Source organism: Pecten maximus, chromosome 8 (assembly GCF_902652985.1).
Source record: "Pecten maximus chromosome 8, xPecMax1.1, whole genome shotgun sequence".
Lineage (NCBI taxonomy): Eukaryota > Metazoa > Mollusca > Bivalvia > Pectinida > Pectinidae > Pecten > Pecten maximus.
In genome coordinates, this window is record NC_047022.1 from 3,091,948 (window position 1) to 3,117,663 (window position 25,716).

At 37.7% G+C, this 25,716-nt stretch overlaps 1 protein-coding gene across 1 annotated transcript; it reads left to right on the plus strand.

Moving 5' to 3' along the window:
* The first annotated feature begins 150 nt into the window (after window positions 1–150).
* Window positions 151–25,716, plus strand: LOC117332550. Its single transcript, XM_033891502.1, has 19 exons — window positions 151–428; window positions 3,468–3,587; window positions 4,811–4,919; window positions 5,999–6,124; window positions 6,476–6,602; window positions 6,719–6,892; window positions 9,300–9,383; window positions 11,061–11,189; window positions 11,807–11,937; window positions 16,606–16,761; window positions 17,779–17,870; window positions 19,341–19,421; window positions 20,236–20,368; window positions 21,273–21,403; window positions 21,749–21,855; window positions 22,035–22,137; window positions 23,591–23,733; window positions 24,323–24,500; window positions 25,099–25,716. Exons 1-19 carry the CDS (start codon window positions 264–266, stop codon window positions 25,222–25,224), a joined length of 2,415 nt encoding a protein of 804 aa, XP_033747393.1. The 5' UTR covers window positions 151–263; the 3' UTR covers window positions 25,225–25,716.

Sequence of the window (25,716 nt, forward strand, 5' to 3'; positions counted from 1 at the left end):
GCCTATTGCAGCAACGCAATTACTTAGCCGAGTATTATGAAATACTATCTGATATTAAAAATCAGTTACACATATTTTTAACAAAATATGTTGTAGTTTTGGCAGTGTACGATTTTTTTTATCGTGAAATTGGTGTGTATTAATGATTAAATACTTTACGAGGATATCAAAGATTCGTACAGAGAAGTGCACAATATCGTGTTTACTGGGAAAATGAAAATAGTGATGTTTAAAGCTTGGAGATTTAAAGAAAGATCGCTAAGATGTTAGGGTTAAAGACACTAGAATTTGTAAGCGTTTTGATTCATGATGTTGCAGAATCGAAGTTTTTGTTGACAAGTATTCCGGAAAAGGGATTATGGCTGCCGACAGGAACGAAAGGCGATGGGGAAACCCTTCAAAGTGTGGCGCTTCGAGTTGCAAACGAGGTATGGATGTTATTTTTTTAATACGTGCAACCTATTTGATGCAACCACTCGAATTCAAAATTAATTATTTGGATATAATTTGTGCTAGGAGATTATAAATGCACATCAATTTGCTGTGTTTGTTGAACCCCTCCTTCGTACGTACGGCTTCTCTCGTAGTTAGCGTTTTCTGGCCTGGCTCGACACCAGACTTGGATATTCCACAGGTGCCTGACTCGTTTTATAAAATAATAACATATAAGAGAACGTATAAATGAGATGGATAGTCTGTCAAAATAGATCTATCTGTCAGGTCCAGAGGAATCATGGACTTCCTCTCTCTATTTCAAATGATTTCAGTCAATTATGCTAAATACACCATCCGCAACACACGAGCGTGTAAAAATTAAATGGCAATTTTCACTACAATATATAGTCTCTCAGTGATTGCAAGTAAATGTTGATTAAAACTTTTAGAAAAAGACTTAAAATCTGTGGTAAATGGACTGCAACATTGTTACCTTTCACACATTAACGGAAATTACATTCATCATATTAATCTATTAAATCTAACACATCAAACACATAAATGTATGTACAATTATAATATAATCACGGTCAAGAGACATATATAATTGCTTATCTGGGGAGTCTTGGAAACATGCGACCCCCGGAGACAACCTGTCAATTAACACTTTTGAATATTTTTTTTCTAGCACAAGAAGTAGATATTCTTTTTCAGAGAAAGTCACATGTGAGTGATGTGACCTCATTCAACTGATCAGAATTTTAAAAAGAAAATAAAAAAATTGAATTTTACAGTTACTTTATAATTATTGACCCCTGATACAGGACTCAAACATTATCATTTCTTGTAGACAATAGAAATGAGCACAAGACTCAACACCGGATCTCAGAATTCTAAATGAATGTTTGATTAATCTCATGATCAATGCAAGCTAAATTGTGGTTAGTGATTAGTAGGTTTTTCCCAGGCCAGTAGTTTTGATTTTAGGGTCATCATGATGATGTCAATAGAGATTATTAATATATATCAAGCACAGGGCGAGGTTACAACAAAAATGTGTGAGTTTATAAATAAGTAATTTATTTCACTAATTTTATTATATTCTATATGTGTAAAAGATTTGGGTTTTGAACACTTACTTGTTGTGCATAATCCCATATTTACATCCCACGGTAATATATATATATATATAACCAAGGTGCGTGTTGTTGTGATCATCGTTCCATATTGGTTATTCGGGGTATTGCCGTTGGGGAATCCCTTCCGGTTGTATTTGTCAACGTTTCTGATTGGCTAATGTTCGTGGTATGTGTTTATTTATAATCACCTTACCTGTACATTACTCTACGCTCAGCTATCTGTCTATCTAGAGTCTTAAGACAAACTGCACATGTATTTCAAGGCATACAATTAAATTTAACTTTATAGCTGGGAATTTTACTATTATACGACAGCTGTATGCCAGAGGCTTACATGTAGCTGGCCGGTTCGTCTTTCAATTTCATAGAGTCGGGTATGTAGTATATTTCGGACTTAGACCTCTAAATTATCCAGGGTTGGGTGGTATTTTTCTTTCAATTATAGGCATGATATAGTCAGTAATTCCGTTGTTATATCAGGTGGTCTTTTGCCGTTAAAGGCATGTTCGGTTAACTTCACTATACAGTCGTGGTATTTTTGTGTACATTTATCCCCAGGGAGGGACGCGTCGACAGGGGTGGATATTTTTCATACAAGATATATTGGCCGGACGCATGGTTGGGTTAAATGTTAGCATTGTGTGTATATTCTGTCATCATGTTTGATCACCTTCTCATCACTTCTACAATCTAAATATAATAGAAAGTTGAACTTTATAAACTGTGTTGTCATTTCATTGATCTGTAGCCAGCCATAAAAGTCGAGACAGAACCACAGAGTTGACAAACTTGAATCAATACGAGGATACACTGGTGTCCGACGCCAGAACTCTTACATATGTTTGTTATATTGGTCCAAACTATATATTTGATCTGTGATACTAAAAAAGTATTTGATGTACAAGATATCTCGATCAGTTCAAATTATTAATCTGTGCATGACATTTGGTATTTTGATACTACGTAACTTTTAAGAGAATCTGTAATAATTTATTGCTGAAATTAATAAAGTCTTATTTATGTCATATGTGATGAAAATGTAATTTTAACATGCCTTTACCTGAATTAACATAATAATGAAAAAAAAAACTTTTCAAGAAATTAATGTGAAAGAGGATTTTTTTTTCTTTTTTTTTTTAAAGAGAAGAACATCTATTTTACATTTTTTTCAGGAGCACTTCACGAAGAGGTTTATCAGAAGTTTATACAATTACACAAATATATAATAGATATACTGACATATCTGTAACTTGAAGTAAACAGAGTTTTTGTGGACTATATGATATATATGGTCCTATTTCCAAGAAAAAGTGAAGTACCGTATTTATACATATATACATTATATATATACCCCGGTACTTACAGCGATATGGCCGCAGTAAGAGCCATGTTATATGAAATTAACGAAATCAGAAATACACATTTGATTTGAGATGTAAACTCTGGTCTGATAGAAATACAATGATATTAAAAATAGATTTTCCAGGAATAGGAAGAGGAAGACTGGATCGGTGATCAGTATAGAGGATATTTGGGGATAAAGTGTTCCGAAGTGATAAGCATAATCCCCTGTACACATGCACTATATTATATACTCTCATGTCATTGAAGAATCACGCTATAAGAGGCCACTTCATAATTATGAAAGGGCTGCCGAAACAAAGTAACTTAACTAATATAAACAGGGCTTTTTCTGTGGTCTTTTTGGGACCGTTAATGGGCCACATTCCCAATTCAAATAATTTCATATTTAAGCCAAATTCCCAAAACTTTCAGTTTACTCATGAAAAAATCTTTTCAAATTTACCAATTTTCTTCCAAAATGAGACAAAAAGGCCCTTTCCCAAATCAGTGAGAAAAAGTCGTGATAAATGTCTGTTTTTGTGTGAGCAGGTGACGGGTCAGGATGTCAAAGTGAAGGGACTACTGAAGACCAGCTTCATACACTTTGTCAACTCGCCGTCAGTTGTGTTGGTAACATTTCTGATGCATCCAGTGGATAGACCGGACCTGGTCAGTGCCTATATATACTTGTTAATACAAATTAAGTATTAAAGCTCCTGTCAGAATCACTCTATTTATATCTTTGTTTGGACCTGGTCGGTCGATTTGTGTCTAAAAGAGTTCGCGTCAGAATCACTACATATACTGGTTGGTACGTATACATATATCTATGTCTGGACCTGGTCATTGAGATTTAATGTGTCCCATCAGAATCACTACATATATATATATATATATATTGGTTATTTTTTAAATTCAATTAAATTGTGATTATAAGCTCACCTGTTATGAGTAACGGTAAGCTAATGCTGTACCCCGGCATCCGTGTCCGTGTTCCACGTACCCCAAGACTTGAAAGTTTTTGGGGTAAGTTTTTGAAAAGCTTGTAAGTTAAAATGTATACACATAGCCTTCTTATTTTGTTTATACATCCATTAGAGGTCTACGAGTGATGTTATGTGACGTACAATTTCAAAATGACATGCTTATATATACATACATAAGAAATGAGTGCATAGTGCGATTGCTGCTGCTGGTATATATAGTTTAATTTTGTATGAAACACGCATTTTCATTGGCTGAAATAATTTTGTTATACCTCCATATCAAAATTTTTGACGTTGAGAATTGTAACGTCATTTTTGATTGGCTGATGACGTTGCGTAATAATTTATCACAGAAAAGAGTTCGCCAAAGAATGTGAAATATCTTGGTGTGTATAAGACGAAATTAAATCATAAGAATTAACATTAATTTTTTTTTCTGTTATACAGTCATAACAGAAAAAACTGGAGTGTACTCTAAATAAACCGTTTTCAGGGTTTATTTAGAGTACACTCCAGTTTTTTCTGTTATGACTGTATGAAGCGGTTTATTTAGAGTACACTCCAGTTTTTTCTGTTATGACTGTATAACAGAAAAAATAATTGATGTTAATCCTTAAATAGCTTCGCAATCGTTGATTGCACTTATTTTTTGTGTACTGGCATTTGTTAACATTCTTAATGTTATTTCACTTTTAGGCTCATTCGGGAAACCCAAAGTATCTTGGAGGGATCTAAAACACATTAATGGAGCTTGCATTCTGACATTCTTTTAAGGAAAATTTTATTGACCAGAGTGTCTATAAATTGTAATAATATGATTTTAGTTTCTAAATTTCATTGGAAGAGGTGATATATGTTAATGATGCACTTATTACAATTGACTAATACTCTGGACTGTATTTTCAGTGTGCAAGGGAAGCTGTCTGGTTGAGCGAAGAACAAACTGAAGACAAGCTGAAATCCTCCGAACTGTTAGGAACAGAACCAATCAATTTTATCCAACAAGTACAGAATGGTATTTACATTTCTGTTTTAGGTTGAAAGCTTGATATTTCCCAGTTAAGTATAAATCAAAATAAGTAAGGATTTATTGAAAATATTAATGGTGACCTTAAGCTTGACCTACAACACTAAATTTGGGACTTGTCAGCGATTTCATAATCATTTATAAAAGTGTGAAGTTTGCTAAAAATCACTCAAAGAATGAAGCCCCCTATACACAGTGTCAGCAAATTTGAGCGGTATATGTATAAATAATATACAAGTATAGCCTTTTGATAAGGTGTAAACATGATTTTATTAGCCTTCAAAAATATTGACAGGGCTCGAGGACCACATCTACCGTATTTTAATCCGGAATGACATGACCCTATAACCACACAAGACCATAATGTATAAATGTCCTGTTATCAAAATAGATTTGATACAAATCGCCCCCTGGTGAAAACAAGTTCCATTATATCTAATATGAAAATTAAGGACTTTTTGGTGAGCTCAATATCATGTTATATACCGACGAGTAGAATCCAATATTGACCCAGGGTGAAGGTCAATATCATGTTATATATACTGACTAGTAGAATCAAATATTGACCCAGGGTGAAGGTCAATATCATGTTATGTACCGACGAGTAGAATCCAATATTGACCCAGGGTGAAGGTTAATATCATGTTATATACTGACGAGTAGAATCCAATATTGACCCAGGGTGAGGTCAATATCATGTTATATACTGACTAGTAGAATCCAATATTGACCCAGGGTGAAGGTCAATATCATGTTATATACTGACTAGTAGAATCCAATATTGACCCAGGGTGAAGGTCAATATCATGTTATATACCGACTAGTAGAATCCAATATTGACCCAGGGTGAAGGTTAATATCATGTTATATACTGACGAGTAGAATCCAATATTGACCCAGGGTGAGGTCAATATTTGATTCTGCCAGATCGGTATAAGACCATATTGACCTCACCAAAGGTCCATAACTGATAAATATCGCTATGGTACATATACATTCTCTCTGAGATAATAATATAATGATACTGATATAATAACAATGTATCATGTACTGCCTTTGTCTTCAAGGAGCCACTCTGACCAACACCCTCAGCGAGACAAATGTGGAGTACGTGGACACAGACTCTATCACAGACTCGTCACAGATAACAGCACAGGAAGCGCTCATTAAATCGGCCAAGTTTGGCAAAAAAGGTATCGTAGACATATTCATTGGTAGAATTATCCCTTTCACCCTAAGAAACTTAAATGGACTTATCCATTCATTTATCATGTGAACTCCAAGGGGTAAAATATTAATGGTTATCCTTAAACAAAAAAACTGACTGGAGATGCAAATATTACCCTGAGCAATGATCCCTAGTGTTGTGAGGGTGTGTAGTATTCCAATCATTTTCTATTGGAGGTAGATTCGGAGGATGAAAGAGTTGTTACAAGACAATAAATTGTATTTTTGCTATCTCGAAGGAAATAATCCAAACTGCATCAGAATATCCTCATTATGATAATGGTTTATTTATCAGCTGTACATGTGTTTATTTCTAGAACAAGATCTGTTTTTCCAAGAGTTCATGAGCTGGTGTTTACCGAGTCAGACGATGAACTTTGAAGTGTTTCGAGCTTTCATCACTCACAAAGGAGCCAGGGCAGACCTTGTCGAGGATTTCTTCAGGTAAGGCAATAAATTGATCTGGTGCTGGATTTCATTTTCATATCTTTGTCAATTTGACTGTATTTAACAGTATTATTCGGGCAACTAAATTCCTGATTCTTGTAAACTAATTTCAGGGCGTTTGACACACACAAGCGACGGATACTCAACTTTAAAGAAGTGTTATTAGGTTTAGCTGCGATGGAGCCGAGCACTCAACATGGTGGGATGCCAGCAGAGATGAGATGCAGATATATTTTTCGGTTTTACGACAAAAATATGGATAATTTCTTACAATTTTCAGAATTCAGGTAACTCATTGATAGACCTAGTTCCGTTCTCTACACTAAACAGAAAGTACATATAACGTGAATTTTTTAGTACCTCATTACAATATCACACAATATATTATTGTATATGTAGCTAGCTCTAAAATGATGATCAATGTTAAATTACGATGATTTGACTGCAGTTCTATAACCTTTATATTGTATGCTGTGCCCGCAGCCCAAATGTGTGCTGCTAATCAATATGTGCCGGTCTGATATTCTGAAAATGATTTTTACAGAAAGTTCTGTAATTCTGTAGTTTTGGGTGGGAGAGAAATAGATTAAAGCTTGTTTGTCAGTCAGTTTATATGTAAAATCAATACTCCCAAAATGTCTTTTCTTGTTTTTAGCCCACCATCATCAGATGGTGGGCTGTTCAAATCGCCCTGCGTCCGTGGTCCGTCGTCCGTCCGTCCCTCCGTCCGTCCGTCCGTCCGTCCCTCCGTCCGTAAACAATTCTTGTTATCGCTATTTCTCAGAAAGTACTGAAGGGATCTTTCTCAAATTTCATATGTAGGTTCCCCTTGGTGCCTAGTTATGCATATTGCGTTTTGAGACCAATCGGAAAACAACATGGCCGACAGGCAGCCATCTTGGATTTTGACAATTGAAGTTTGTTATCGCTATTTCTGAGAAAGTACTGAAGGGATCTTTCTCAAATTTCATATGTAGGTTCCCCTTGGTGCCTTGTTATGCATATTGCGTTTTGAGACCAATCGGAAAACAACATGGCCGACAGGCAGCCATCTTGGATTTTGACAATTGAAGTTTGTTATCGCTATTTCTGAGAAAGTGCTGAAGGGATCTTTCTCAAATTTCATATGTAGTTTCCCCTTGGTGCCTAGTTATGCATATTGCGTTTTGAGACCAATCGGAAAACAACATGGCCGACAGGCAGCCATCTTGGATTTTGACGATTGAAGTTTGTTATCGCTATTTCTGAGAATGAACTGAAGGGATCTTTCTCAAATTTCATATGAAGGTTCCCCTTGGTGCCTAGTTATGCATATTGCGTTTTGAGACCAATCGGATAACAACATGGCCGACAGGCAGCCATCTTGGATTTTGACGATTGAAGTTTGTTATCGCTATTTCTGAGAATGTACTGAAGGGATCTTTCTCAAATTTCATATGAAGGTTCCCCTTGGTGCCTAGTTATGCATATTGCGTTTTGAGACCAATCGGATAACAACATGGCCGACAGGCAGCCGTCTTGGATTTTGACAATTGAAGTTTGTTATCGCTATTTCTGAGAAAGTACTGAAGGGATCTTTCTCAAATTTCATATGAAGGTTCCCCTTGGTGCTAGTTATGCATATTGTAGTTTGAGACCAATCAGAAAACAACATGGCCGACAGGCAGCCATCTTGGATTTTGACAATTGAAGTTTGTTATCACTATTTCAGAGAAAGTACTGAATGGATCTTTCTGAAATTTCATATGTAAGTTTCCCTTGGTGCCTAGTTATGCATATTGCGTTTTGAGACCAATCTGAAAACAACATGGCCGACAGGCAGCCATCTTGGATTTTGACAATTGAAGTTTGTTATCACTATTTCTGAGAAAGTACTGAAGGGATCTTTCTCAAATTTCATATGTAAGTTTCCCTTGGTGCCTAGTTATGCATATTGCATTTTGAGACCAATCTGAAAATAACATGGCCGACAGTCAGCCATCTTGGATTTTGACAATTGAAGTTTGTTATCGCTATTTCTGAGAAAGTACTGAAGGGATCTTTCTCAAATTTCATATGGAGGTTCTCCTTGGTGCCTCTTTATGCTTATTGCATTTTGAGACCAATCTGAAAATAACATGGCCGACAGGCAGCCATCTTGGATTTTGACAATTGAAGTTTGTTATCGCTATTTCTGAGAAAGCACTGAAGAGATCTTTCTCAAATTTCATATGGAGGTTCCCCTTGGTGCCTCTTTATGCTTATTGCATTTTGAGATCAATTGGAAAACAATATGGCCGACAGACCGCCATCTTGGATTTTGACAATTGAAGTTTGTTATCTCTATTTCTCAAAGTACTGAATGGATCTTTCTCAAATTTCATAAGTAGGTTCCCCTTGGTCCCTTGTATTGCATTTTTGGACCAGTCTGTCCTGAAAACAACCTGGCAAACAAACAGCCATTATCGTTAAATCTCAAATTTCTTATATAGCTAGGATTCCCTTGTTTGAAAAGTACTGGTGGGATGTCTCAATTTGCACAGATTAGTAAAATGAAGGGAAAAGTAGAGAAAAGATCAATCTGACATGGAACTTACGAAGATCATTCAATGGTGGGCGCCAAGATCCCTCTGGGATCTCTTGTTTCATTATACTACTGTCAGCGGGTATGTCTGGAAAAATGAAAAAGGTAACTGAAAAATATTATCATTTTAGGGAAATGGTGCGTGATATTCGTCAAACTAAGGGTCTACCAACGGACGACGAAGCTGTCTCTGAAGATGCCATGAAAAATGCCAAGTAAGATAACTGTACAGCTGAAAATATTTGTGAAACATTTATTTTCAGTATTGATTTTTATGACTATTGAATATTGCGCAGAAATGCAAGCAATTGTATACAACTATTACTATTTACTGCATAATGTTTACTAGTTGTGTTGTGCAAAATTTATGAAAAGTGAACTAGTTCCGACTTGAAAAAACTTGGAAATATTTGCCGAGCAATATATAACAACTGTGCAGTATTTATGGCTAGATGAATCTCTCTGGACTATGCAGTATCAGAGAAGACACCATAGCCTGTGATGATTTGAATATAATAACTAAAAAAAATGATATCCACAGTATTTTATTAGCCCACCATCATCAGATGGTGGGCTATTCAAATCGCCCTGCGTCCGTGGTCCGTCGTCCGTCCGTCCGTCCGTCCGTCCGTCCGTCCGTCCGTAAACAATTCCTGTTATCGCTATTTCTCAGAAAGTACTGAAGGGATCTTTCTCAAGTTTCATATATAGGTTCCCCTTGGTTCCTAGTTATGCATATTGCATTTTGAGAGCAATCGGAAAACAACATGGCCGACAGGCAGCCATCTTGGATTTTGACAATTGAAGTTTGTTATCGCTATTTCTCAGAAAGTGCTGAAGGGATCTTTCTCAAATTTCATATGTAGGTTCCCCTCTGTGCCTAGTTATGCATATTGCATTTTGAGGCCAATCGGAAAACAACATGGCCGACAGGTAGCCATCTTGGATTTTGACAATTGAAGTTTGTTATTGCTATTTCTCAGAAAGTACTGAAAGGATCTTTTTTCAAATTTCATATGTAGGTTCCCCTCAGTGCCTCGTTATGCATATTGCATTTTGGGACCTATCGGAAAACAACATGGCTGACCGGCAGCCATCTTGGATTTTGACAATTGAAGTTTGTTATCGCTATTTCTCAGAAAGTACTGAAGGGATCTTTCTCAAATTTCATATGTAGGTTCCCCTCGGTATCTAGTTATGCATATTGCATTTTGAGACTAATCAGAAAACAACATGGCCGATAGGCAGCCATCTTGAATTTTGACAATTGAAGTTTGTTATCATTATTTCTCCGAAAATGCTGAAGGTATCTTTCTCAAATTTCATATATAGGTTCACCTCGGTGCCTAGTTATGCATATTGCATTTTGAGACCAATCGGAAAACAACATGGCCGAAAGGCAGCCATCTTGGATTTTGACAATTGAAGTTTGTTATTGCTATTTCACAGAAGGTACTGAAAGGATCTTTCTCAAATTTCATATGTAGGTTCCCCTTGGTCCCTGGTATTGCATTTTTGGGACCGATCCGAAAACAACATGGCCGACAGACAGCCATTATCGCTAAATCTTAAATTTTATATATAGGTTCCCCTTGTTTGAATAGTACTAGAGGGCTGTTTCTGAATTTACACAGATTAGTAACACTTAGAGGAAGAGAAAAGTAGAGAAAAGATCAATCTGACATAGAACCAATAAAGATCATTCAATGGTGGGCGCCAAGATCCCTCTGGGATCTCTTGTTTGAATAAACTTGCTGATTCTTAAAAATACATCAGCACATAAAATGAACCCACTTTCAATTTTGTTTTAATATTTGGTTTCAAATTAGGGATCAAAGTAATCAAAATTGAAATTATTCTTATGATATATATTTTTTTTTTTCTGGTTTCAGATGTTTCGGTACCGAGACGAAGAACAAATTGCCAATTGGGGAGTTTTTGACTGCTGTAGGTCAGCTTAAATTCCGAGGGACATCAGTACTGTTTCGTCTCTCACATTCCAGTCTAACCACCTTAAAGGGGTATGTACCACTAGAGCAGGGCAAGTCTGGGTGTCTGTAATCACACCCTCAATGAAATGGTTGGGTCATATAGTGTTACCCATGTCCATCTTGTCCCTTTGTGTCTCGTCCTGATGAAACAGAGCTGTTTAAATGGTAACTCTATTGATATCCTGAAGTTTAATATATACCGTATTTATTCTAATAAACGCCCTGGGGGCGTGAAATTTTTCCAAGGGGGGGGGGGGGTTTAATGGAGATCAAAATTTCAGAGTCGGTAAGTTGTAAGATCTGTTGTATGTACCCAAGGGGGGAGGGGGGCGTTAATTAGGGTGGGGGCGTTTATTAGAATAAATACGGTATTGATTTAAACAAAATAAATAATGGTTGTTAAAAAGATGATGAATAGAAAAAAAATATATCTGATCTATTGTGTAGGCATCTATATACCGGTATTCCAAACGGGTAAGATAATCTGTGATCTATTGTGTAGGCATTTATATACCGGTATTCCAAAAAATAAAAAAGTGAAAAATATACAATAACTTCACACTGTCAATTTTCTTATTCTGCCTCTAGGGAAATAAACTACATCTAGTATGTATATATCTGGATGAAATGTTCCTTTCTCTCTCCAGTTCTTCAGACGGGGCTTCCAATTCTTCGTCCCCTGTGAAAGAGGAGGAAACGGAACCGCCTTCCAAGAGGTATCGTCCCAAACTGATGGACGCAATGAAGCTCTCACCACCACGGAAACTCAATATGACAGGTGGAATATTATATACATGTGTACTAATGATATCATACTGTATTCAACCTAATAATGTTAGCACACCTGACGCGATAAGGAATATTATATACATGTGTACTAATGATATGATATACTGTATTCAACCTAATAATGTTACCACACCTGACGCGATAAGGAATATTATATACATGTGTACTAATGATATGATATACTGTATTCAACCTAATAATGTTAGCACACCTGATGCGATAAGCACCCCACCATTTTCAGAAGAGAGTATGGGTGTGCTAATTTAAACATAAACAGTTCTCTACCTCACTGATCTGCCAATATGATCAATGATCTTCTGCCCTTTTTGTGTTTTTGTAAGCACAGAGTGTGCTTACCAGGTCGAATACGGTAAGTCAGCACAGTTTCTCCAGACCTCAAATTTAACTACGTATTTCTGGTGATCATATCATTCATAAATTTTGTAAAATATTTTGATTAACAATTGGACACTGTAAAAATTGGAAAATATGTAGTAGATTCCTGTGTAATCATCTTAGATATAGAGGTTACACAACGAGTGGTTGTTGTATATAGAGGTTACACAACGAGTGGTTGTTAGGTCATCTGACCCGAAGGGTCAGGATGACCTATAGCCATCGTGCTTCGTCCGTCGTCGTCCGCCGTCCGCCGTCCGCCGTGCGCCGTGCGCCGTCCGCCGTCCGTAAACTTTTCACATTTCAATCTTCTTCTCAAGTTCCACCAGTGGGATTCACATGAAACTTGCCAGAAATGATCCTGAGATGGTCCTGACCAAGTGTTGTTATTTTTCGGGTTGGTCCGAAATCCAAGATGGCCGCCATAGCCGCCATTTTGAAAACACATTTTAAACTTCTTCTCAAGTTCCACCACTGCTGTTGGGCTGAAACTTGCCAGAAATGATCCTGAGATGATCCCGACAAAGTGTTGTTATTTTTCGGGTCGGTCTGAAATCCAAGATGGCCGCCATAGCCGCCATCTTGAAAAACACATTTAAAACTTCTTCTCAAGTTTCACCAGTGCTATTGAGCTGAAACTTGCCTGAAATGATCCTGATATGATCCCGACCAAGTGTTGTTATTTTTCGGGTCGGTCCGAAATCCAAGATGGCCGCCATAGCCGCCATCTTGAAAAACACATTTTAAACTTCTTCTCAAGTTCCACCAGTGCTATTGAGTTGAAACTTGCCTGAGATGATCCTGATATGATCCCGACCAAGTGTTGTTATATTTCGGGTCGGTCCGAAATCCAAGATGGCCGCTATAGCCGCCATCTTGAAAAACACATTTTAAACTTCTTCTCAAGTTCCACCAGTGCTATTGAGTTGAAACTTGCCTGAGATGATCCTGATATGATCCCGACGAAGTGTTGTTATTTTTCGGGTCGGTCCGAAATCCAAGATGGCCGCCATTGCCGCCATCTTGAAAAACACATTTAAAACTTCTTCTCAAGTTTCACCAGTGCTATTGAGCTGAAACTTGCCTGAAATGATCCTGATATGATCTCGACCAAGTGTTGTTATTTTCGGGTCGGTCCGAAATCCAAGATGGCCGCCATAGCCGCCATCTTGAAAACACATTTTAAACTTCTTCTCAAGTTCCACCTGTGCTATTGAGTTGAAACTTGCCTGAGATGATCCTGATATGATCCCGACCAAGTGTTGTTATATTTCGGGTCGGTCCGAAATCCAAGATGGCCGCCATAGCCGCCATCTTAAAAAACACATTTTAAACTTCTTCTCAAGTTCCACCAGTGCTATTGAGTTGAAACTTGCCTGAGAGATCCTGATATGATCCCGACGAAGTGTTGTTATTTTTCGGGTCGGTCCGAAATCCAAGATGGCCGCCATAGCCGCCATCTTGAAAAACACATTTAAAACTTCTTCTCAAGTTTCACCAGTGCTATTGAGCTGAAACTTGCCTGAAATGATCCTGATATGATCCCGACCAAGTGTTGTTATTTTTTAGATCAGTCCGAAATCCAAGATGGCCGCCATAGCCGCCATCTTGAAAAACACATTTTAAACTTCTTCTCAACTTCCACCAGTGCTATTGAGCTGAAACTTGCCTGAAATGATCCTGATATGATCCCGACCAAGTGTTGTTATTTTTCGGGTCGGTCCGAAATCCAAGATGGCCGCCATAGCCGCCATCTTGAAAAACACATTTTAAACTTCTTCTCAAGTTCCACCAGTGCTTTTGAGTTGAAACTTGCCTGAGATGATCCTGATATGATCCCGACCAAGTGTTGTTCTTTTTCGGGTCGGTCCGAAATCCAAGATGGCCGCCATAGCCGCCATCTTGAAAAACACATTTTAAACTTCTTCTCAAGTTCTACGAGTGCTATTGAGCTGAAACCTGCCTGAAATGATCCTGATATGATCTCGACCAAGTGTTGTTATTTTTCGGGTCGGTCCGTAATCAAAGATGGCCGCTGAGGCCGCCATCTTGAAAAACACATTTTAAACTTCTTCTCAAGTTCTACGAGTGCTATTGAGCTGAAACCTGCCTGAAATGATCCTGATATGATCTCGACCAAGTGTTGTTATTTTCGGGTCGGTCCGAAATCCAAGATGGCCGCCATAGCCGCCATCTTGAAAAACACATTTTAAACTTCTTCTCAAGTTCCATCAGTGCTATTGAGCTGAAACTTGCCTGAGATGATCCTGATATGATCCCGACCAAGTGTTGTTATTTTTCGTTATTTTTCGGGTCGGTCCAAAATCCAAGATGGCCACCATAACCACCATCTTGAAAAACACATTTTATACTTCTTCTCCAGTTCCACTGGTGCCATTGAGCTGGAAATTGGTGAAGATGTTAAGGAAGCAGGGCCAACAAAGTGTTGTTATTTTTTTGGCCTCGTAAAAACTTTGACATGGCAGCAATGGCGGCCATTTTGTAACATGATTGCGCAATCATGGTTTTCCTGAACAACACCTATTTCAAACTTTTTCTCAAATTCCACCAGTGGGATTCAGCTCTAACTTACCAGAAATGATCCTGAGATGGTCCACACCAAGTGTTGTTATTTATTGGGTTGTTCAGAAATCCAAGATGGCCACCATGGCCAACAGTGCCACTATATACTTGCTACAGAGAATGCATACTACAATAATATAAGGGTTTTAATTTAGAGTCAGATGACCGTTAAGGCCCCTGGGCCTCTTGTTGTATATAGAGGTTACACAACGAGTGGTTGCTGTATATAGAGGTTACACAACGATTGGTTGTTGTATATAGAGGTTACACAACGAGTGGTTGTTGTATATAGAGGTTACACAACGATTGGTTGTTGTATATAGAGGTTACACAACGAGTGGTTGTTGTATATAGAGGTTACACAACGAGTGGTTGTTGTATATAGAGGTTACACAACGAGTGGTTGTTGTATATAGAGGTTACACAACGAGTGGTTGTTGTATATAGAGGTTACACAACGAGTGGTTGTTGTATATAGAGGTTACACAACGAGTGGTTGTTGTATATAGAGGTTACACAACGAGTGGTTGTATATAGAGGTTACACAACGAGTGGTTGTTGTATATAGAGGTTACACAACGAGTGGTTGTTGTATATAGAGGTTACACAACGAGTGGTTGTTGTATATAGAGGTTACACAACGAGTGGTTGTTGTATATAGAGGTTACACAACGAGTGGTTGTTGTATATAGAGGTTACACAACGAGTGGTTGTTGTATATAGAGGTTACACAACGAGTGGTTGTTGTATATAGAGGTTACACAACGAGTGGTTGTTGTATATAGAGGTTACACAACGAGTGGTTGTTGTATATAGAGGTTACACAACGAGTGGTTGTTGTATATAGAGGTTACACAACGAGTGGTTGTTGTATATAGAGGTTACACAACGAGTGGTTGTTGTATATAGAGGTTACACAACGAGTGGTTGTTGTATATAGAGGTTACACAACGAGTGGTTGTTGTATATAGAGGTTACACAACGAGTGGTTGTTGTATATAGAGGTTACACAACGAGTGGTTGTTGTATATAGAGGTTACACAACGAGTGGTTGCTGTATATAGAGGTTACACAACGAGTGGTTGCTGTATATAGAGGTTACACAACGAGTGGTTGTTGTATATAGAGGTTACACAACGAGTGGTTGTTGTATATAGAGGTTACACAACGAGTGGTTGTTGTATATAGAGGTTACACAACGAGTGGTTGTTCGATATGGAATTTATTTCACACGAGTAAGTTATTTTTTAAAAGTTACAAAAGACACGAGCTTTAGCGAGTGTTTTTTGCAACTTTTAAAAAATAACTTACGAGTGTGAAATAAATTCCATATCCAACAATCACGAGTCATGTGACCTCTTTCTACCACAATAATATCGGCTTGAATCACAGGGAAACGTGGCCAAGTATAATTTCGCGTATGCAAATAAAGTGTACCTGTGACGTCATTAGATTATCGATGACGTCAATAACAATTGCAGCTTGGGTCAAAGTTCACCCTGTTAGCCAATCAAAATGCGTACAGAGTTTATACCACGTGTGGTATAAACAGATTGTTAATCAACAGCTGTAATGATTAACTGATGGTCTGAGAGTTGAATAACACAGGGTATTGTGGTAGAAAATGTTTTACACTACCTAGTAATAATACTCCATTGATATTGAATGTTTTTAACAGATCCTGATGCAGATGTGTTCAAATTACCAGAGGGTAGACCTGTAATGTCGAGTAAACACCACGGTCCTCAGCCCAAGTACGAATTGGCCACACACACAGTCAAAGTGAGGCGGACCGGCTTTCTGTCCGACGTCATCAAACTGTGGGACCTCCAAGGTGAGATTGGATTAAATAGGAACATTGCCAAAAAAAATTAAAATGATAGAAGATCTAAATTTTGTGTCAAATTATCGCTTCAGGTAAGAAATAGAAATACTGTGATCTGACATGTTTAGTGGTAATCTTATTTCAGCGATTTTTGGACTGAAAAAGTTTCACTGATTGTGCTAATGGTGTAAGTTTATCTGCAATGATTTATATGACAAGCATGCATGCATGGTTGGTGTGTTAATTCCTTATTCTGCTAATCTGTTTCAATTAGCTTCTGCGCTAAAATTTGTGCACACTAAAATCATTACATTTACAGTACTTCATTCAAAATAATTAAGCCCACTACAAGGAGTATCTACATTAGAATATGGATGGTAGAGATTTGTATAGCATATCCCATTCCCAATTGAAGTACATTTGTAATTTCATGTTCAAGCCAAATTCTAAGAAATTTGACCCGGAGGTTAATTTTTCAATCTGGGTCATATGAACGTGTCAAGCCCCCTGTGACTTCATCAGGTGTAAACGTGTCATGCCCTATGACTCAGGTGTAAAAAATGACATCTGTCATGTGTCCGATCTGTTTCTTCACTGTTACTTCAGAATATCGCAAACTTTCATGGAATTAACTATTGTTGTGATAGTAAAAATCGGGTATTATATATTTTGGGATCACCTGAGAAGTATCCAAGAATTTTGGTCTGTACTTAGCTCATTATGTGTCATTTGGTTTTCTGTCTGAGTTTGAGATATCATAACTTGACTTAGTTGTTTTCTCCGTGTGGAGAATGTGGCTGTGAACATGTCCTCACTATTTGCTTCTGTCTTGGGCTGATCATGCTGCCTCAAGCTCTGTCCAGAAAACCCAGGAAGCTCCTTTCTTTTTCTTTTGCTTGCCTCCATGTCTCATTCAGTTTTTGCCTTGGTTCTTTTTCCTTCCGGTGCTCAGCTGAGTTTGAGATAACAAGTTTGTTGTTTTATTCTTCCTACTGCATATACAATGTAGTCCTTAATTTAACACAGGTACGACAGCCGTAGCTGAAAGTGCTGTGAGTCACCTCGAAGGAGACATTTCGCGCTTCCAAAGAATGTCCTCCATAGACTCCTTCAACCAGGTAATTTAAAAAATATTGTGTTGGTAAAGCATTCCACTCACTGGTACCATATATACGTGGCCTGTTTGTTAATGTGGTCAAACTTGTCCATCTATTAAAAATGTGACATTTCGGGTCTAATAAAGACGGACCTACCATCATGTGAAAAAAATCATTAGTAAAAAGGCATGGATATTGTATGACTAATGAACTGAATGTTGTAAAAAAAAAAATTGACGGGGAATTCCCACTTTTTAAGTCTTAGGGAGACAAGGTAACTAGCATGTGGAACCTTTTTATTAATTAGTGAAAAATATAAATTATAAATTTCTCCAGCAACAAGTAATATTTTTATTCTGTTTAGCTCATCTTTCCGGTGTCAACTTTTTCATTTAAACAACTTCTTCTCAATAACCAAGAGACCAAGGGACTTCATATTGGGCCTGTAGCATGCTGGGGTGAAGGGTTATCAAGTTTGTTCAAATGAATGACCTGGATGTATAAAACAACTTCTTCTCAATAACCAAGAGGCCCAGGGACTTGATGTTGGGCCTGTCTGTATCATGCTGGGGTGGAGGGCTACTAAGTCTGTTCAAATTAATGACCTTGACCTTCATTCAAGGTCACATGGGTCAAATAGGCTTAAATCTTCAAACAACTTCTTCTCAATAACCAAGGCTTGATGTTGGGCCTGTCTGTAGCATGCAAGGGTGAAGGACACCAAGTTTTTTTCAAATAAATGACCTTGACCTTCATTCAAGGTCACATGGGTCAAATAGGCTATAATCTTCCAACAAATTTTTTCTCAATAACCAAGAGGCAAAGGTACTTCATATTGGGCCAGTAGCATGCTGGGGTGAAGGGTTATCAAGTTTGTTCAAATGACCTTGACCTATATTTAAGGTCTTATGGGTCAGAAAGACTAAAATCTTAAAACAACTTCTTCTCAATAACCAATAGGCCAAGGGACTTGATGTTGGGCCCGTCTGTAGCATGCTAGGGTGAAGGGCTACCAAGTTTGTTCAAATGAATGACCTTGACCTACATTCAAGATCACAGGGGTGAAATAGGCTGAAATCTTTAAACAATGATTTTGTGATAGCCAAGAGTCACCGAGACCTGATATTAGGCCAAGTGTATGCTGGAATGAAGTACTAGAAAATTTATTGACATAAATAAGCCTAGCTTACTTTGATATTTGAATAAAGTGGTAATCAGCATTGTATCTGTAGAAATGACCTCAATCAACTTCAAATTTGCTGTAGAGCCAGGTGAGCGATACAGGCCCATTGGGCCTCTTGTTTTTTTTTGCCGGGACTAATTGAGAGAACAATCAATTGTGTATGTAAAAATTGAAAGTATTTTTTTTTTTTTATCTCAGCTATGTAATTTTTCATTGTCTGAAAAAAAAATTAAAGTTAATAATTCATGATGTCACAAAATATTCTCAGTTTATGACGTATTAAACATGTTTTTATTTCCGCATTTCAGAGATCTCACCCCAATGAGATGCTGACGGGACTTCGTTATTTTGAGCGATCCATAAAGGGAGACAACGGAAACCAAGCAAAGGTTTGAATGATTCTAGATCAGCAGAATGTTTGATTTGCTAGTATATATAATCATTTTACGATAAAATGCACTCCTTGGTCATCAGTACATATAGTTCAACATCTAGAAGTTACGAGAACAGTGATGTGGTTGGAATTTTAGTTGAGCTGCGACATCACAGTGACAAATGTTTGAATCTACAACAAAATAACTCTAGGTCCTTCCTTATACCTTTTGATATTACAGTGGTAAATTAACATATTAAACTGATGTCTATGTAAATAATATCATGATGGAATATATTAACATGGATTAAAGAATATTTGAAAAATAACTGGCAGAAGTAAAATTCATTGATATTTTCTTACACCCTTGCCAGGGGTTTTCTCTGGGTACTTAGGTCTTTCTTGTTCCCACTGTAAGGTTTGAATAGACCTCCTGAAAATATGTTGGGTCTTTGTTACTTTCTATGCTTCAGAGGACTAGGACAGAATAAATACAAACTCTGATCAATATTAACTATTATGATAATTTCATACTCATAAGCTTTCCGTCGTGACAATGTTTAGCAGCACACTGTGTACGTGACTCTGGTTGAACCTGTTACAAAGTATAGATATTTGACATACTGGAATAATATAATACTCCCTCAATTACATTATATAGTAGTACTTCTGTATTACACATATACCAGTGGTAAACTGAAAATCTCTTCAAAGCAGCAGTTTAGGAATTTGTCAATGAGGATATTACAGTTGGCTCTTCTGATACTTCTGGTCAATTAACCTCACTGCAATGTTTCTCACAATGATAACAAATTTTGTTGTGATTTCAGAGTCAGCACGATTGGGGCCAAGTTGAGCGGGGCGCCCTCGCCAAATGTTTGTTGACCTTGTGTCGGCAGGTCAAGGACACACTAAGCAGTGAACCGAGACTGATCAAGTTAAAATCACCCGTCTATATCCTCGGTAATAAAGGCAAACTTTTCTACTCATCCCTTTAATCAGATATGGTACGGGAATATTGTAGTTTTCCTGTAGTCCTCAATCCCTCTTCTGTTTCGTTTATTCAACTCCGACTTCATCCATTTAATTAGTAGTCCCCTACCATTGAAACTGGGGAAAAAAAGGTTTCTTCCCTGTCTGTCCATCCACTGTCAGTTCGTCCGTCCACTGTCAGTTTGTCTGTCCACTGTCTGTTTGTCTGTCCACTGTCAGTTTGTCTGTCCACTGTCTGTTTGTCTGTCCACTGTCAGTTTGCCTGTCCACTGTCAGTTTGTCTGTCCACTGTCTGTTTGTCTGTCCACTGTCTGTTTGTCTGTCCACTGTCAGTTTGTCTGTCCACTGTCTGTTTGTCTGTCCACTGTCAGTTTGTCTGTCCACTGTCAGTTTGTCCGTCCACTGTCAGTTTGTCTGTCCACTGTCAGTTTGTCCGTCCACTGTCAGTTTGTCCGTCCACTGTCAGTTTGTCCGTCCACTGTCAGTTTGTCCGTCCACTCAAATGTCTGCAGTTGTCTCAGCCATGCTTCGAGATATTGGGTGGAAGTTGGTATGTTACTTCAGTATGAGTAGCTACAGATCAGGTTGGAGTTTCAGGAATTTTTATTCAAGGTCACTTACTATTTTTAGCGGGAGACGGTAGGGGACATGTATTACTTTAGCAATACCCAGCATGCTTTTTCTTGTAGCAATTCTACTAGAAGTGCTGTAGATCCCAATTAGATGGCCTGTTTAACGTTTTAAGTCTCAGTTATTCACTTGATTGTGGCATGCTATTATAAGCTTTTTAAAACTGAATTTTACCAAATATTTAAAACATGTTTTTTTTTTTCTGACAATTCAATGTATGAGGATTTATTTGGTTTCTATTTAGGGGATATTCATGGAAACTACCGAGATTTGGTTTGTTTTGAGAAAGCACTGTGGAGAATGGGCCCTCTTCTTACCCCAGCATCATTCCTGTTCCTCGGGGACTATGTCGATCGAGGGGAGTACGGCGTAGAGGTAAGGAGACTAGGTTAGAAGTAAACCATTGAGCTGTATGGGTAAAAACATCATGCTGACTCAGATCTAGGGCGTAATTGTGTTGAGGTTAGAGACAATTACTTTTAACCTACTCCCTCCTTCACAAAGCCCCCAAAGACAACCACAACCCAGCTTTTTTTTGATAATTTATTGAAGGGGAATAAATGTTCATAGGAGAGAATTCATATAGCTAGGCTTGGCCTGTTATTAGATCCTTTTGACTTTTACCATCGGACGTCAATAAAATTTGTTGAAATGAAATAAAATTAACGTTAAGTATTCGCCTTACTTGATGAATATTCTCTGTTTTCCTCCATCTTTCAGGTCGTGTCATATTTGTTTGCACAAAAGCTACTGGCTCCCGGAAAATTTTATCTACTGAGAGGCAATCATGAGCTGAGAAGTGTTCAGGAAATGTTCTCATTTAAATCGTAAGTTCAGGAAATGTTTCATCAAAATCATAAGTTCAGGAAATGTTCTCATTTAAATCGTAAGTTCAGGAAATGTTTCATCAAAGTCATAAGTTCAGGAAATGTTCTCATTTAAAATAGTAAGTTCAGCAATATGAAGCATGTTCAATAGGATTTATAATGCTGGTTTCATGTTTTAGGGAATGTCTGTCGAAATTTGGAGATTCCATTGGCCTGCAGATCTGGGAAGCGGTGAATGACTGTTTTGATGTGATGCCTATTGCTGCTACTGTAGATGATAGGGTGAGTTGTCTTATAATTTTAAAGTTGGGTTTTTTATGCTTTTGACAACTTCTACGAAACTTTAATTCTTGCTCTCTATTTTGTTGTTTGCTGTGTTATCTAATCTCAATAGTAAATGCTTTGTATGATTTCTCTTTCCATGTTCCCTTAGAACTTGAATGTGTCCATTGAACTTGAATGTGTCCATAGAACTTCCATTGAACTTGAATGTATCCATAGAACTTGAATGTCCATAGAACTTGAATGTGTCCATAGAACTTGAATGTGTCCATAGAACTTGAATGTCCATAGAACTTGAATGTGTCCATAGAACTTGAATGTCCATAGAACTTGAATGTGTCCATAGAACTTGAATGTGTCCATAGAACTTGAATGTGTCCATAGATCTTGAATGTGTCCATAGAACTTGAATGTGTCCATAGAACTTGAATGTGTCCATAGATCTTGAATGTATCCATGGAACTTGAATGTATCCATAGATCTTGAATGTATCCATAGAACTTGAATATGTCCATTAGATGAAAACAAAGCAAATAATGTAGTATTTCATAGCAAACATCAACTCGAAGCATGACTTCACTCTGAATCAAGTTGTAGGAATTTTTGCTGGGTATGTCTTATATAGATGGGGCCGCGGTGGCGGAGTGGTTAATTACTAGCCCTCCACCTCTGGGTTGCGAGTATGAAACCCACATGGGGTAGTTGTCTGGTGCTGACCATAGGTTTGTGGTTTTTCACAGAGTACTCCAGCTTTCTGCTACCTCCAAAACCAGGCACGTCCTTAAATGACCCTGGTTGTTAATAGGACGCTAAACAAAACAAACCAAACTTACATATCATTAGAGGAGGGGCAATGTAAACACCAGTGGGATACAGTCAAACCTGCCTTTATAATCAGATACCACCTCAGTAAGTCAGTTACGCGACTCCCTCCCATATGTAACTGTATTGTCCCTCCCAATGTTATTTTGTTACCTGAACCTGGATTAAGAAACCACCTGTGATATGTGACAGGTAGTTACTGGCTTCCTTGGAAGGTCACATATGACAGGTTTGACCTTATACTAATTTTCAAATCAACATGATCTACTGTTTGTTTGTTAGAATTCAGAGTAAATGGGTGCTATTTCCTTATATTTATTGTTCAAAAAGTATTAAATTTCTTTGAAATAAGTAACCTCGAGTGCAGAAGGAAGCATTACTTTACGTTAATATCACTAGTAAGGCATTACGTTGTATGTGAAAACCAAGAGTAAAGTGTTACATTGTAGGTGAATACCACTTGTAATGTATTACATTGTACGTGAATACCACTTGTAATGTATTACATTGTAAGTGAATACCACTTGTTATGTATTACATTGTAGGTGAATACCACTTGTTATATATTACATTGTACATGAATACCATTTGTAATGTATTACATTGTACGTGAATACCACTTGTATTGTAGGTGTTTTGTGTACATGGTGGAATTCCCAGTACGGACAATGATGGTGGCTATATAGAAAGAATCAACAAAGTGCCTGTACCCCTGAAAGATCCCGAGATCGACTGTCCGCTGGCCTGGGAGATTCTCTGGAGTGATCCTGTCAGGTAGGTGATCTGGAGATCATCAGTCATCAGGTAGATCATCGGTCATCAGGTAGGTGATCTGGATATCATTGGTCATCAGGTAGGTGATCTGGAGATCATCGGTCATCAGGTAGGTGATCTGGAGATCATTGGTCATCAGGTAGATGATCTGGAGATCATCGGTCATCAGGTAGATGATCTGGAGATCATCAGCCATCAGGTTGATGCTCTGGGGATCATCATTCATCAGGTAGATGATCTGGAGATCATCGGTTATCAGGTAGGTGATCTGGAGATCATCGGTCATCAGGTAGATGATCTGGAGATCATCAGCCATCAGGTTGATGCTCTGGGGATCATCATTCATCAGGTAGGTGATCTGGAGATCATCAGTCATCAGATAGGTGATTTTGAGATCATCGGTCATCAGTAATAGTCATGGCCATGTACCTTCTTGTTGAAATTTCTAGAGCTGCTGGTAAGACTAGTAGGTGCTGTTTATCAGTGATGGATTCTAAGTTTGTGTTTACACTGGCATGGTTGTCAATGAACTCTGTGACATTTGTGTTGACAATATGAATCTAATGACCTCTGAACTTTGTGTTTACAGCAATGACCTGTTGACCCCTGACACCTTGAAGGATTTACAGGATCATGATGGCTTTATCTACAACACAAGACGCGGCACTGCACACTTCTTCTCCTGTGACGCTCTAATGAGCTTTCTCGACCGAAACAACCTGTCGCATGTCATACGCGCCCACGAAGTACAAGAAAATGGATTCCAGGTAAAAATTTGTTACCAGGTAACAAGGTTTAGAAATTGAAAACTTGATTTTGGTTAAAACAAATTTGTAAATTGTCAAATTTGTAACAGAAACATTTGGATGTTAAGATTTACCTTGGAATACAAAAGGTAAAAAGGGGTTGTAGAGGTCTTTGCCAAAACAAGTCTGTTTTGTTTTGAATGATTATGTACCCCCATTCTACACTTAAGTAGCAAATATTGTGAGATTTTAGGGAGTTGAATGTTTTCATGTCGAGAACATCTAAAATTTCTTCCTCAATTGTTCAAAAGAATTTTCCTCTCTATTCATCATTTCAATGTGCTGTTAATTTTTTGGTATTAAATGAATGATGTTTAAGCAAACCAAAATATTAACAGTCAGTTTGCAGTGTATATATATATGCTCTGTGAACTGTTACATACCGATTGACAAATGTCGAAAATATTATTGCTCTTTGCTGATTTCGTTATTTTGATCTTGGCTAAAGATATTCAGAGTTTTAATCCAATTATTATGAACTTTAGTAGAGTTTGTTACAGTACTGTAATTTTGATTTTTTTCAACAATGTTTATTTAGCTTGCTAATATTTATGTCCAGGTCCAGCAGAAGGGGAGATTACTCACTGTATTTTCCTCCTCTCACTACTGCGGAGGATCGAACGAGGCAGCATGTGTCCTAGCCGACAACTTCAAGCTCCGTATGATTCGCATTGACACCACTTGATTCTGAAGATCACATCAAAATGTGCCCTCAAACTTCATCTCGTAGAAATTCAGAAAAGTTAAGATCCGGATACATTGGGGACTTTCTCCCAGGGAGTTCCGATGGATATTTCGTTGAAAATGCAGCTTATAATGTACATGTTGCTTGATATTGATTTGCTCTTATGTCACTAAAATGTTACAATTGTTTACCAGTTAAAGTTTGTATGAATCTGCTGAAATTTGGCATTGTTATGCCATTACTGGTTCACATGCACTGTGAAAGTTAATTGTGATGAAGATTTTCCGAGTGATGAATTTAAAGAGGATTTCTGGTATAAGTCTTGCCAATGATATGTACAAAGTTATTGATACATACTGTGTAGGTATAGTTAATCCAGCCATCTCTATTCCTGTTAGCTATGGCTGTATATGATTCTGAACACAGGGGCTTGGCACGATGTTCCAAATGATGGTCAAATATATATGTATTATATTGTCTTACAATAGATAT